The following is a 16,324-nucleotide window of genomic DNA, read 5'->3' as shown; positions in this document are numbered from 1 at the left end:
CCATACAGAGGGAGAAAACGCTCCAAGTAAACGAATGCATCAACTGATTCAGAACAGAAATTAACTACAAAAGTGAAAACGCACTTTAAGTGAAATACTTTGGTGATTTTAACATTTGAACTCTGTTGCTTTCTCTTTTAGCTTGGGCAGCTCTTTCTTCAGTCTGTTCAATTCTGCATTTATTTGGTTTAATTATATAAAAAATGATAAAGACTTTATAGATTTTCAACTTGCTGTTCTGATATCTCCATGTTCGCAGTAGCTCTTGTATCAGCAGCATTTGAAGTTCCATGATTGCTCAGGCACCTAGAAAAAGCTGTCGTGACCAGAAAAACTCTTACAAAAACCTAAAAGACCATTCAGGGATGGTCCAGAAACACAATTATTGCAATTGGGTTGATGTTATATCACGCAGGAATTAGCATATATTTCACACAAGTATTCTGAAATCAAGGCTATGAGATGGCACGCCGCATCTGCTGCTGCCAGGGAGGTTTGAATGGGAACGACTGGCTGGCATTTTTTTCCCTCTTATGTTCCAGAAATGAAGAAATGCGCTTGTGTCTTATTAGGCTTCTGAGACTTTGCATATGGGCTCTAAAAGAGATCTTTTTTTTTTATAAAATTAAAAAATTAAATCAAAATGTCATTCCAAATGTTCCTTCTACTTCCTTCTCAAACAATCAAACACACACACTTACATGCACATCACAGTCTCTCATCCCAGACCCCCCCTTCCCCTCCCCACCCTCCCCTCATCCTGCTTCATCCTTCTGGATCCCACATTTGAAAAATGACCCCAAATATGGCCTGCAAAGCCACACTGCCTCCCAGAAAACCCACACAAGACAAATAGATATAATTAGACACTGTCCCAGGGTTATTTTTTCTTCGCAAATATTTTACAAGACTCCTTTCTTTCCTCGCTGCTCCTCGTCCCCATCTGGTTCGTGTTACTGATTGAAACAAAAGCGCTCCACATGCACCGCCATTGTATTGGGGTCGGTATTGGAGAAGAAGAAGGTTTTGAGGGACACTGTGCGTGAGTCTGTGTGTGTGTATGTATATGTGTGTGCGTGTGTGTGTATATATGTGTGTGTGTGTGTGTGTAGAGGTGTGGGTCACGGGTCTCCCCAGTCTAAACCATTGCCACATGGCCCTCGAACCGTGAGTTAACTCCGATTTCCTGCCTTCAAAAGTGGACCGAAGGAGGCGGGAGGTTGGAATAATACTGGCCTGGAGAGAGGCTTGTTTTCACTGCTCCTCTGTACAGCTCATACACACACAGACACACACAGACACAGTTTGTAAGTGTGTGTGTGTGTGTGCATGAGCAACCTGCTCCAAAGGGCCCACCAGCTGCTTCCCTCAGGCCCTTTGATGGACCTCCGCTGTTGGAGCCTGCTTGGGCTGAAGACTGCTGATGCTACATATGGCCATTCCATTACCTTACATTACCTTACCAACCTACTTGGACACACACAGAGGCACACTGTGTGCAGCGGAGTCGTACGCAGCGGATGTCGGCTAATAAAGCTAATTTTTATGGAAAGCTGATCTAGTTTTGGTGCCATTCCACTGATAAATAGTTCCTTTAAAAAAAGCGAGCACTAACACATGCATTGTCCTTTATTTGTAAAGATAAAGGTTCTAAAATAGAGTTCTAAATCTCTAAAGATGAGACTGTACAGTTGCAAGCACTGAGCATGCAGAAGAGTACTTTAAGAACGTGCATTGTGGTGTGATTTCCTTTTAGAGATGATTTTTCTGGTGATTTTAGCATTTTAAATCTGTCAAGTTCTCGTTTAGCTTGGCCAGCTCTCTCTTCACTTTAATGATGTGTGAATGAGCAGATGTAGACTTTTACTTTGTAGTTATTCTCTTTGCTGTTCTAATACGTCCATATTCGCAGTAGCTCTTGTATCAGCAGCATTAGCAGTTCCACGAGTACTTAGGTAACCAGCAAATACTATTGTGACTCATTTTTCTACTAGAATGAATAGTTTTGGCTTGGCAGGGATGGTCCAGAAACATATTTATGCCATTTGTTGGACTATTTTCCCCCCTTATTACATTGGAAAAATGATAAATCATAGGATTTCTGCTTTAAGTAAAGACAAATCTTTAATAAGCATCAGAAAGATAGTCTGACTTTATCCAGGTTTCATCCAGATGAACTACTTATATTAGCCCTAGTCCACCTGAAAAAAACAAATAACTCAAATAATCTAGAACTAGCTTATCTGTACTTTTAATTTTTTTAAAAGCTACCAAACATTTTCTCTCACAACTAAACAAATAAATGAGAGTCATTTAAGCCACCCTTTATCAGCAAATATGGTATATTAGGCTCTGAAATACAGGTCCATCGCGGCACCACTGGTGTGGTAATTAAGCAGTGTGAAAGACAAACACATCTGTCCCGAACCACCCAACGCTTTCCCATTACCCATCTCCTTAGGGTTAGCGGCGCTAGCGTCATATAATGGCAAGCACAGGCACATCCATCGCAGCTAGAGCCCAGCGTCAGGCTATTCACACTTCTCCATCCCTCTAGGAGGTCCCTAGACTTGCTCACAATGGGCACTCAGTAGGGGAGGTGGGTGGTCTTGATGAGATTGGCATGGCCTAGGATGGGCACTTCGAAGGGGGCATGGGTTGTTTGTTAGTGATGGCAAAGGGGGTTGGAGGGGAATACGGTGTCCCGGGGGTGCCAAACTTCATTTACACCAAAGCCCAAGCTGCAATGCAAGAGGACAGACCCCCAACCGGAGCTAATCCACACCCGCAACCCTCGCGCCGCTTGTTTGGGGGAGAGAGAAAACACACTTCTTTGATCTAGGCAGCACCAAAGGTGAAGGGAACAAAGAAGCTGATAAGATAAGAGATCAAGATGAAAATGAAATAATTTCACCCGGGCCGAGCCTCTCCCCGGATGCAGGTATTATTTGCGCACCTACAAAAGTCTCCTCTCATTTCCAGCCAAAAGGCGCGCTGACCCAGACGCCTGGAATCTGAGTGCCCCGTTCCGGGGGGACAACACAAGGAGAGGATGCACACTTCCAATAGCAAATGAAGCCAAGACGCGTCCCACCGGCACGCCACGGGCCCACCTCTTATCGGGAAGACATGAAAAGGAAATACAACTTCTTTAAAATTGGATGAGTGTATTAATTTTCCAAAAGTAGTTCATTAGCACTCGATTCATTATGAATGGAATAGGGGGAAGAGACGTACAGGGAAAGCCTTGTCAATGAAATCTTTGTGTAGGAGCACTTTGGGAGGTTAATTAAAACTGCAGTATAATTAGATCTGAGGTGTGTGTCAGACTCCAACTAATGGGAACTCCCCCGACTGCTCGCTTGATCCCAATAACTGCTATCCTAAATACTGCGTGCCAACATTATTTACATAAAGGAATCCACGCTACAAAGCACTCTGCCCCTCCTCAAAAAAAAAAAAAAAAAACTACGAATTACTAATTAAAGTGCAAAAGCTCAGCACAAATTTGGTCATACTTCATTTTGCACAGCCTCAATTAAAAGAAAGTTATTTTTAAATTGAGCGTTTTGGATATGTGGATCAGTTTTATCACTTTTATTTGTATCTACAGTGAAATTATTGTTGTCTAAGCGAAGCATCGTCAGCTTTGTTACCCCCCCTAAGTATAGCATCAGCAAGACAACAGCAGGACAACATACATCACTGCTAATTTAAAAAACTTGGGAAAAACCTGAACTCTGCTCACTTCAGACCGAGAGGAGATGCTGCTAGAGAGATTCGACATTTTTTAAATGTAAGTAGAAACGTCCAAAGATAGCAGCATCTTAACAAATTCTCAGAGGTATTGACAATAAACCTGGAGACCCCTGTGGTTCTTTGTTGGAGAAGGTTATTTAGTCCAATTTCAAATATGTAACTCAAATCGTAAGGCCTGTATGTGTGTGTGTGTGTGTGCGTGTGTGGGGGGAATGAGGGAGTATACGTTCTGTCAGTCTTTCACGCTGCTCCAATTTGCTGTTTGTACAGTGTTTAAATGTCTAAAGCAGGTGCTCCTTTGGGGGGCAGGTCAAAAAGCCACAGACATAATTAAGATTGATAAAAAAAAAAAAAAATTGCCCGACCTAAGATGGTCCCAGTTTGAATCAATTGAACCTTGGTCCAGTTCATTTTTTTTTTTTAAGATGGTTTGGACTTTTCAACCAATTACAGAAGATTCAGGCAAGCTATGGTGACTCGTTAAACAATAGAAGAAGAAAAAGAACAGGTGTTGTGACAAAATGTAATCCTTTAAGGTCAGTTTATACTTCTGCGATAAACCTGCGATAAAGCTTATGCGATTACATCTTTTTGCCGTTTAAAATACACAAAAGCGGGAATGTGTGGGCGGGAACGCAAGGCCCAGCGGACCAATCACAGCTGCGGCTTTCCGCGACATGTAGATACATTACCAGGGAGGTCTGCGTCAAGCTACGGCGTCGGCTACAGCTCAGGGTACGCGGTGACAGGGTCGACGCAGAATTATACATTGGCCTTTATCCTTAATAGATTCTACTTGTGACTCCTGTATCTACTGTAACTGTAGATTAAGTCTTATTTATAACTAGAAATAGAAGGTATCCACAGGTAATCTGTTTTGCTCATTCTGCTGCATGATGCGTCTGCACTCTAGAGAGTTCAGATCTGGTACAATGTGTGGAAAGGCAACTTCCTGAACTGAAAATATCCTACAAACCAGTTTCAAATCAAGTCAAGTATAGCATAGACACAGTCTACGTAGGTGATGACAACAGGACATAGCAAAGCTCTATATTCCCCTTACTAAACTGCAATGTGAAAAACACATAAACCTTGGTTCTTGAGTCTGGTCTGAACATCTGAAAATCCTTAAAATATGGTGAAAAACTTAGTTCTTAGTCTTTATTACTAACTAGAACTCAGAACAGAAATGTTCTGCAGTTCTACAAAGATCAGATACCAATAAAACCAATAAAACAACAGAATATAGAGGCCACTTCAAACTGTAGAAGCCGGGACCATTCAGCAGTCAGTCACCTTTCCAGCCTGAAGAAGATGCGGTATCAGAGGTCTCCTGGCTGGAGACACAGTCGCTATTAGGCTGCAATAGTCACTAGCAATAGATATCGCTGTGTGCTTTTGGCACCTTGCCAGCACGACATGAAAGAGGCAGATGTTCCGTTTTGAAGCGAGCGTTTTTAATAAATTATTTATCCCCCCCCACCACCGTAATCCTTGAGTGAACTGGGAGAATTCATACGTGTATACATAAATATGAATACATAAATGTTACATTTTCATACGTGCATAACTATCTATTCCACCTTATTGTCTCCACAGGCTTGAGCTGCTGGGTTCCTCCAGCACATACAGTACACCGCCCAAAGCTACAGCATACGTACAGTATATCATTCTACACAGTAGTTTTTGGCTTTTAATGAATGAACTATTCTGGGAAAACTTTTAGCAACTCATATTAAGCTTTAATTGAATTTAGACAAGGACCAAAAAAGTTAGTTTATTTTTAATTTTCTCACATCATGTGATCAGTGCAGCTCACTCATAAGCTTGTGTCCATTGAGTTCAACCCCCATTTGATCCCCCTCTGAAAGCCTGCATTTAGTTTTCTATGAGAGTATGTATTTTTATATTTTTTACTTACTTATTTATTACATTTTTTGTTGCTGTGCAAATACAACATGATTGGTCATCAGACAAAACCAGACATCAGATCACCAATAGAACATATAAACAAATAAGAGAACAACAAAACAAAACAAAAAAAACAGACAGATGTAACATGTAATGCCCAACACATTTTTTTTATTTTAATATTTTTTTTTTTTACATTATTTCAGGCTTACCATACTTTAGATGATTATCAATAAGGAATACATCTTAAGATAAGTTGCACTAGGTGTAATATTACCACTTATTTACTTTAATTTTTGATTTATTTACTATTTATTTACTATCAACCTATGTGCAATATCACTGGTCATGTATACTGAGGAACAATGTATCCTCTAATCTTATTTTTTATAGATTTATACATATTTAGTATATTTTTATTCTTTTTTATTTTATTTTACTTACTAGTGCATCTAAAAAAAACAATATCATTAAAAAAGTACTTTTATTAGTAATTTAGTTCAAAATGTGAAATTCACATATTACATAGATGTATTACATACAGAGTGTTCTCTTCTATTTTAAGGGTTTATTTTTTTATTATGGTTGATGATTATGGCTTACAGCCAATGAAAACTCAAAAATCAGTGTCTCAGAAAATTAGAATATTATATAAGACCAATTGGTACTTTAAGCAGAGTGGGCAGTGTGCCAAGTCCTGCTGGAAAATGAAATCTGCATCTCCATAAAAGTTGTCAGCAGAGGGGAAACATGAAGTGCTGTAAGAAAACAAAACTGCACTGACTTTAGACTTAATAATAAAACACAGTGGATCAACACCAGCAGATGACATGTCTCTCCAAACCATCACTGATTGGTGGAAACTTCACACTAGACCTCGAGCAGCTTGAACTGTGTGTCTCTCCACTCTTCCTCCAAAGTTTGCTCCCTTACAAAGAGACACTCAGATAAAGAGATGAAAGCTAAGGCCAAGGATCTCAGAGCCAGATCTTGACTTCCAACCATTTTTTTTTACTGAACCAACTAAATGGGATGATTTGAGATCTTTTTTATATCTAAAATACAATTTTCCAAAAAGAACTGATATTGCAGTGACTTTAGTGATTTTAGAGTCACTCTGATTTAGTTATTATATTTGTGATAGCTTTGTCTGAGGCTTAAGGCTGTGTAGATTGTTGTAAAGAAAATGTTATAGTTATAGTCTTTAGTTATACTGTCTAAGGTGGTGAAGGTCTTGAACGAACCACCGATGTATAACTGTGTCAGGCTGGTAACTCCTCTCTGACTCCAGGCCTGAAATATGAAGGCTTTGTTGATTAAACACATGGGATTATTCCATAAAAGGATGTAATCAAAGACTGAAACTCCGTAACTGAGACCTTTATTTAGAATGCCCTTGTCTTGTATTTATAGCAGTTGTGTTTTTTATAGTTTTATAGTCTGAGGAGAGTTCTGATAATCTCTATTTCTTGAAATAAACTGTCCTCAGTGTCTAATTGACATGATATCAAATGGGATCAACTTGGGATAAAAACTCTTTATTTTAACTTTTAAGCTGAGAACTCTTTTGCCTTCTCTTGCAAGGAGTTATATTAAGATTCTATGATGGCTTTTACCCTTTTTAGCATCTTTATTCTTTATATATAATATATTAAGTATAAATATATAGATATTATACATAGGCCATCTAGACAAAAACGTTAAAAGTTAAGTGTTAGAAATAATATTAATAAAAGCATAATAATTGGTAACACTGTACTTGGATGGTCCATTTGATGATGCTCAACTGACATTCAACTAACATTCAACTGCACTCTAGTCTTAACATTTCAGCATTAAGTTTAGAGTTAGATTTAAAGTTTAGGTTAAGGTTAAGGTTCAGGTTAGATTGTAGGGTTGATTAAGGGTTAAGGTTAAGGTTAAGGTTAGGTGTAGTGTTAGATTTTAGGGTTGATTAAGGGTTAAGGTTAGGGTTAGATTTAGGGTTGATTAAGGGTTAAGGTTAGGGTTAGATTTTAGGGTTGATTGAGGGTTAAGGTTAGGGTTAAGGTTAGGTGTAGTGTTAGATTTTAGGGTTGATTAATGGTTAAGGTTAAGGTTAGGGTTAGATTTCAGGGTTGATTATGGGTTAAGGTTAGGGTTAGGTGTAGGGTTAGATTTTAGGGTTGATTAAGGGTTAAGTGTAGGGTTAGATTTTAGGGTTGATTAATGGTTAAGGTTAGGCTTAGCTGTAGGGTTAGATTTTAGGGCTGATTATGGGTTAAGGTTAGGGTTAGGTGTAGGGTTAGATTTTAGGGGTTGATTAAGGGTTAGGGTTAAGGTTAAGTGTAGGGTTAGATTTTAGGGTTAATTAAGGATTAGGGTTAGGTGTAGGGTTAGATTCTATTTTGAATCATTTTCATTCAACATATGGTTAAGTTGCAGTTTACAGACATTCAGTTGAATGTTAGTTGAATGTCAGTTGCCATCAAATGGACCATCCAAGTGAAGTGTTACCTAATAATTTTGCCTGACTGAAAGTTTTTAAAATGTTTTTTAGGTGAATCAAAGGTGGTTTTTCGATGGCATCAATATACAGAATTTGTTTTGGCACCTTTTGTGTGTAATCTCAGCCCCAGACAAAGCCAAAGTCAAGTGGCGGCATCAGTTGCACATGAGCTTGTGGCAAACTGCGGCTCTGTGGCATCATTCCATCGGCACTCCTCCGCCCCGCTGTGTCCGTCGCTGGGATGCTCGGATAAATAGCGGCGTAAACACGTGTCAGGAAGAGAGACGAGGAGTGAGGACGGGGTTTATTTTGGGCCCGACCTCCGCTTCCCACCGCTCCCCCTACTAAAACAACAGCATTAGGCTCTAATGGGGCCGCCGGAGAGCCGGGTTCACCTTCGCCATTACTCCCCAGGCGTCCACGCCCAGCGGGCAACCCACTCCATCAGCCTCAAGGTCGGGCCGAACGCTGCCCCCGTTTCCCCGCCTCTTCCAACCCCGACCGCCCCTCCAGGCCTCCTCCGACCTGCCGCCGATGCCCCTCGACCCCCCCTCCTCACCCCGCTACGCCTGCTCTCCTTGCCCCGTCCTCTCCGGGTCCCAGGGTGCCACCTGATGATGAATGGGGCGCAATTAGTTTCATCCGACGCTGCCCCGGATTCGCTCCCGGCCTCTCCATCTCCGGGAAAAAAAACAAGGCCGTCATAGACAAACAGCCATCATCCCGCCGGCCACCAACAGACTCAGTGATCTAGACACTCTATATAACGACACAACCCTATAACGAGAGAGGAAGCTCAAGCTGTAGTACGAAAGGAGTAGGATTCCATCGGCAGAGAGAGATAGAGAAAGAGAGAGTGAAATCTGTGTTACCTACATCTTCCTGCTACATTAACAAAATGTTCTGTATTTCTAACATGCTTTCTAAAATGTCACCAGCTTCTTCATTACACATTAATGCGGCGAGCTGTTATTCCGAGAGCGCGAGTGTGGAAATTCTACATTTTGAGTGTTTTTTTTTTTTTTTTTTTTTAAAGGTACACCGCTGAAAATGACAGAAACGGCAATGGCATTCCCTCCTCTTGAAGACAAACATCAAGGATCTGCTCTCATAATTCATTCATAACTCCAGTTAAAAGGGTCCTCGTAAGCCAAGGCTTCCTTCCTTCCCTGCTTGCTTCCTTGTTTGGCATACATACAGTCCTTTTTTTTGTTGCGCGTAAGTTTGTAAGTTTTGCGATTTGCGATTTGCTCATTGTGGGTGACCGGGTCGTAAAATCAAGCCAAGATCTCCAGTTCTCCAGATGCCATGAAATCCACCTACATTGGTGGTGGCATCAGTGGCAGTGAGTTCTGATTTAGTGTCTGTTTAGTTGCTATGTTTTAGTGCACCAGTGGATGAGGTGTTTGGATTCAGACACACACACTTTTAAGTAGGCATGCTATTAACGTCCCAGGAGACTCTGGGAAAGTTGTTGTAAAGACTGAAGTGAAACACAGAGAGAGAGAGAGAGATATGGGGAACAAAAGGAAGACAGAGAAGAAGAAGAGAAGAAACACGCTCCTCTGTAACCAACTTCAGTGAGTCAAAAGTGGGGAATAAGGGTGTTGATGCCAATGCATTTTGACGCTACCAGGACTACTGACCCAAAGACCAGCCGGGGAGTTTTGAAGGTGAAAACTGCAGCTGAGTGAGTGCCAAACGAGGGGTCTAGCTTATAGACTTATCTAGATCTTATAGTCTAGACACAAGAAGAAGACATTAGATTAGTTCGGATTATGTTAGTACTAGCAGTTCCAAGTGACTCCTGTTTAGTTTGGTGACAGTGTTAACTACCAGACTACCAGACTAACTACAAAAGCAGGGTGGGTGGACGACAAGTGACAGCCAAGGACAGAGTGGTGAGAGAAGACGACGGCGGTGGGACGAAGCGACACACAGCCCTGCAGCGGTGGAGGTGGTGGACACATGATGGACCACAGAAGCCAGACACAGGACAAAACGGGCCACAAAACTTACCACCATCACGCGAATCCACTCAAAGTGCCAGGAAGCCAAAATATCCTCAAGGATATGGCTTTCGGGCAGCCGACCGTCATGGGAGGGGACAGAGCCCGGCACCTTATGGACCAAAATAAATTGAGATCTTTTTAAAAGCAGGGTATCAATATAAAAGAATTAAGAGCAAAAGGAATGAAAACACAAAAAGACGATTTGTGAACATAGAAGGATTGAAGGAAGGCTACCGAGTGATCTTGAGGGAGTGAGTGAGCGAGTGAGAGACAGCAAAGAATGAAAAATCGATCTGATGGATTTGGCAAAGGCAAAAAAGACATTTTTTTTTCCTTCCTCGTCTTGCAAAGCAAGATTCAGGCAATGCCATGAGTCTGTGCGTCTGTGAGGGCTTTCCTTTATCTCTTTTTTGTTGTATATTTTTAATGTTTCTTTTTCTATTAGCCAAACATGATTAAAATGCAGTTCCTAGGAGCATTTACCGAAAAGAAAAAAAAAGAAAAAAAGAAAGAAAAAAAACAAGGGAGGGGGGAGAAAGAAAAGGGGGAGGCAAAAACAGTCAAAAGCATCTTTTACAGCATGAAGCTTTTCATCTTTCAGAGGCGTGAGGAAGAAAAGGAAAAAGAAAGGAACTGAAAGCGCCACAAACTTTTCTTCCCCTCCCTCCCTCTTTCTCCCTTTTCTCTCCGCTCTCCTCAGCACTTAGGGAAAGGAAAAGAAAGGGGGGAGGAAGAAAAAAAAAGAAGTAGAAGAAGAAGGAAAAAAAAAGAGAGGCTCGGTACCTGAGGACACGCGTAGCAAATCACAAGCTCAATAGCCCCGGAACAAGTTTTCAGTCACAGTTTTTCAAAGTATTAAAAATAATCCCTGCCGCACTCTTTAGTCCAATTACATACTAGCATGCAGCTATCGCCCAGATCAACCCCATCCCTTCGGATCCGCCGGGCTTAGCGCTCCATGTGCTATCTACAGATAAGCCCCGCTTGTAATGCTAGATTCCAACTGACATAATTGTGCATGAATTGGGATCAGATTTTCGGCATTTCACGGTGCAAAGAGGTTAGCTTGTGTTTTCCCCTGCTAATGTGGCCCTGATGGAGCGACGGAGCTACGGATGGAGAAAGAGATGGTGAACGGTGGTGAGCACTGAGACACATGCAGTATAGATGGGGCAAAAGAAAGAGAAGAAGAAAGAGAGAAAAAAGAGAAAGACATGGCTGTGAAATGTGCATTAAGCGTTGTCGACAGGCCCAGGGGTCACAGAAACAAGCGCATGTCTTTACGGCACCCCAGGGCACCAAGCGGCGCGATATATACACGCCGCGTCAGTTATTACCCAGCATGCACCTGTCAGGGCATCGATAACCGCCCTGCTTATATCACACAGCCCCAGCTGCTCCCGCCAGCCCATTAGATGCCTGATTACTGATTGTAAATGCCAATGCAAGCCAGACTGCAAATAATCCTTGCCCTTCCATACTTTTCCCTCTTTTTTTTTGGCTGATAGCATCTCATCTTCTTTCACCGAATGAAAGAGCCCTGATGAAAGATACACACATTTTAAACAACAACAACAACAGATAATAAAAAATAAACAGGATTTGCACAGCAAACAATATGTGGCAGTGTCTGCTTTTTGTGCCATGTAGTAGTGAAACTAAAGAAGAGCGTCATGCACTCCATCTGTCTTTCTTCTCTCACTGACTCTCACTTTCTAATGCCTAGTTTTATGTGCCATTTTTGTTTATTTTATGTATGAATGTAAGTTTGTAAGCATGAAGTTTATATCTCTATATTTCATATAAACATGAATATCATGGAAGTCTGGCTACTTTGGGGATAGATAGTATGGGTAACAGAATTTTGGATCTATTCTGATTGCATTTAATAAGTAAGTAGCTTGCTAAGCTACATACTTTTGGGTATGTATTATATCATATGAATAAAAGTATTATAGTTGAGTATACTCAAATATCTAACCACATACTCTGAATGTGGTTACTCTGTATGTTGGCCTCTATTAGTGAGACCCTAACTAGTAATACTAACTAGGTCTTTAGTGTGCAATACACAGTTTTAATAAAAGTTGAGTTGTCGAAAGCCCTATCCGGACGGGATTAGTTTCTCAGGGGGACGTCTGTAAACTATGTTTTACACTTCTACTCAGTGATCAAACTAGCATTCCAGAATGCAATTGAAAAAACAGGGGGACCAGTGAGTTTTTAGGCTTTCTCGGTCACATGACATCGCTTTCAGTAGCTCCTCCATTTTCACTCACTGTTGTGTTTAAGTGGATCTTTGTGGAAACCAGTGCCCAAAGTGTAATTACAGTGCATCTCAGTGGACAAATAGCTATTTTATTAAACGTGAGGTGACGAAAAGAGATGTGAGTCCGGATGGGACTAAAATTACCGGAGGACCACGGAGTTCAACGAAAAACAGTAGGTAGTTCAGCCTGTAATTTTCTCAGAGGACGTCTGAGAAAAACACGTACATGGTCTTTCCGGACGGGAATAAAATCACAGAGGACCCCCCCATAAAAGGGAAAATTACCCCAGGACCCCCTGAGAAACTAGTCCCATCCAGATAGGGCTAAAGATGAGTTGAGTATACTCAAACATCCACAATGCGTGACTGTGGTAAAAGAACTCTTAAAATTTTAAATGTAATTTGTCCTATATTACTATGTGTAGTACACAACTGGAGCAACCACTGTACAGCTGTAAGAATAAAAGGCTGATTGTACATTTTCAAGATTCAAAATTGTCTTTTGGTGCAGGTGTGTATACAGGTGTGTACAAATTCAACCTGAGAAAAAAACAACTGCACCAACTGTTAAGCATGGTGGTGGCAGCATTAGGCTCTGGGGTGAATAGAGCAAGTATAATAATAAACAACTCTATAATATAAAACAACTGGATTTTATATGACACAAAAATACAACAAGATGACGTGTTTAATATATGCTACTTACAGTTGAAAAAGTTTAAAACTTGTCAAGAGAATGAAGGTCATTAAACTATTTCCTTTTTTCATTGTTGTTTACAGTATATGAACAAAAGTACTGCAACAACTGCTCATTCATTGTTTTTCTTCTTCTTCAAAAAGGGAATGTATCCTTCTTTTGTTGAGAGTAATGCTCTCTACTATCCATGCAAGGCTTTGTAGTAGATTTGGGATCTAGCATTGCTGTAAGAATTTGATTGCATGAATTGACAAAAGTGTTAAGAAGGAACACCTAACCACTTTACCAACTTCCAGTCTCATCCCAAAAGTATAGGATGGAGCCCCATTGTTCCAGAAATCACAGTTCAACCTATTGGTTCCACCTATGGACTAAAGGGGAATAAAGCCCCCCCTAGAAGCCCCATTCTAGCCTGCTCTAGAGAGTCTTATACTATTGAATTAAGAAATATTCTATTCTATCCAAAATCATCTGGAAGAGTTTTATCAGTTCGAATCCAGAACATTTTTTTAAATTATTACTTAAACATAACTTAATATACCAGACAACTAAGGCATTACAGAAGTTATGTATCAACTGTTAATTTTTTATAGATTTTTCATTACTGTATCAGAATAGTTTCACCCTAATATACCTTATATAACTTCATTTTTCTCAGTATTTTTTTGAGTTTTTTTTTTTTTACAGAAAGACACAAAACACATAGCTACCAGTGATGCATTCAACAACAGGAGAGAATGAGCAGAACCACCCACACACATATACACACACACACCAGCAAACACACACACCAGCAAACACACACACACACTTCCGAACAGCTGTTGGACATGTAAGGAGGCGTGTGCAAGCTGTGGTAAGCCTGTGAGCTCAACATGATTGCTGTGTGTATCTTATCTGGGGCGACTCCTCCCGAGGCTGTGTGTGTGTGTGTGTGTGTGTATGTGTGCGTATATCTGTGAGTGTGGATCTGTGTGTGAGTGTGTGTGTGTGTGTGTGTAGGAGAATTGCTCCAGTGCCCAGCCATGCGTGCAGGCCTAATCTCAGCACTCTTTCACGGGCTCTCCGCTCTCTCCCCTGGGACACGGAGCCTATCATCCAGACCGGTGTTCTCTCTCTCTCTCACACACACACACACACAGACACACTTCCCTAGAGCTGATTAGCCCCTCTACACTCTCTGGACACAAATCCACACAACACCAGGCCAGGCTGCTGCTAACTCATAGCCAGTCCTGTGTCATCTCAGAGCGCTCACTTTCACATCTTAAAGAGGGATGTATAGAAATGCCATAAAGGAGCTGAGCCAGTGGACGGCTTATTACAAGGGCCTGACTGATGTATCATTTACACGATTACATTGGCCGATATATAGGTTCTCATTAGATTATCTATTTATTTTAATTGTTTGATTTATTAATTTGGGTATTAAGCATATAAAAGTGTCTCGTTTTATAAAAGGTTATACACTGATCAGCCATAACATTAGCACCCCTATACATCGCTAATACAAAGGCCTGACTGATGTATCATTTGGATGATTGTATTGGCCGATATAAAGTTTCCCACTAGATTATGTTATTATTTTTTTAATTATGTATTTATTAACTTGGGTATTAAACATATTTTTGGATCATTTTTGGCATTAAGTAAAAGTGACTCGCTTTATTAAAGGTTATACACCGATCAGCCTTGTTATACAAGGGCCTGACTGATGTATCATTTGGATGATTATATTGGCCGATATATAGGTTCTCATTGGACTATTAATTTATTTAATTTATTAACTTGGGTATTAAGCATATTTTTGAATCATTTTTGGTATTAAGTAAAATGGCTCGTTTTATAAAAGGTTATACACTGATCAGCCATAACAATAACACCACTTATACACCGCTAATACAAGGACTTGACCAATGTATCATTTGAACATCTATATTTTGGCCGATATAAAGGCTCCCATTAAATTATTTATTTATTAATAATTAAGCAATTATGCATATTTTTGGATCATTTAAGGTATTAAATAAATGGAACTTGTTTTATACTGGGTTATACACTGATCAGCCAAAACATTAGCACCCCTTGGCTAATGCAAGGACCTGACTGATGTATCATTTGGATGATTAAACTGTCCATTATAAAGGTTCCCCTTCAATTAAATATTTATTTATTATTTTATTTACGTAGCCATGCATTACTTTTTAATGTTTTACGCTGATTAGCCATATCATTAGCACCACCTGCCTAATACAAGGGCCTGACTGATCATTTGTATTATTTGGACACATAAGCTTACACACTCCCACCTAGGCGACAATTTAGCACTGCAAGTTCTCCTAGCATGTGTGCTTTAAGGATGTGAAAGGAGATAACTCTGTACAGACAAAGGAAAACACATATTAAACTGAGATACGCCAATCATCGTAGCCAGCGTAAGAATTGAACCCACAACCCCTGGCCTTTGGAGCTGTTTAGCGCACATACACTACCTGCCACAGCACCACTTCTACAAATCTATTCAATTGTACATATAAATGAGCACTCTCTCAGAGCATCTTTTTGACCTGCACTTGTTGCTTGTACCAAGTTCTGCATTATAACAGGAAGCACGGTAAAAATGATGACCTATTGGAGAATCTTCAGAACAGAGAGTCAACCATCAAGGTCTACTGACTATTAGTCTCCTAATGTCGAACCCCAGTGCTCCTCTTCCACACACAAGTATTTGGCAAGGTTTAGCAATAATACCGCGGTACGAGACGAGCTCATTATCACCTTGGTAATTACCTGCCATTCCTTCTGCGTGTTTACTTTAGTTTGGCGGAGCAGGTGTTAAGATGTTTGGGCTGTTATTGTACCGGGTGATGATGTCTTTGGTGGAGACAGTGAGTACTCTGGAGACAGGCTCTTCAACACAGTATGTGCTCTCTCTCACACACACTGGCACAGGCCTGGCAAACAGTGGGGAGGAGGAGTGTTCAGCAAACACATGGCTCTCTCGTTTGATGTCAGAGCACAGAGCACGGCCCTTTGGCAGGAAGAGACGACTTCATTTTCACTTTTACTGCGTCCATCGTGTGGAGGCTGAGCGAGAGACTATGAGGCGCACCTTGTGAGATGTGAGATTGTGGAAAACCACAAGAGCCTGTTACAGAGTTCTGAAGGTAGTGTATGGTGTAGGAGAT

At 40.7% G+C, this 16,324-nt stretch overlaps 1 protein-coding gene across 6 annotated transcripts in view; it reads right to left on the bottom strand.

The window, feature by feature from the left end:
* The window catches only part of mctp1a (multiple C2 domains, transmembrane 1a), a 254,147-nt gene that overhangs the window by 21,140 nt on the left and 216,683 nt on the right, over positions 1-16,324 (bottom strand). For 4 of the 6 annotated variants that reach the window (XM_049470826.1, XM_007243904.4, XM_022667577.2 and 1 more), the window contains one exon: positions 10,178-10,279. The exons of the other annotated variants lie outside the window; for them this stretch is intronic. In XM_049470826.1, coding sequence (XP_049326783.1) covers positions 10,178-10,279 — 102 coding nt within the window. The remainder of the gene's footprint in view (positions 1-10,177; positions 10,280-16,324) is intronic. 6 annotated transcript variants of the gene reach the window in all.

The sequence above is a fragment of the Astyanax mexicanus genome, chromosome 22 (genome assembly GCF_023375975.1).
Source record: "Astyanax mexicanus isolate ESR-SI-001 chromosome 22, AstMex3_surface, whole genome shotgun sequence".
NCBI lineage: Eukaryota > Metazoa > Chordata > Actinopteri > Characiformes > Acestrorhamphidae > Astyanax > Astyanax mexicanus.
Note: the sequence above shows the minus strand (reverse complement) of the source record. Positions and strands in the feature narration are given on the sequence as shown.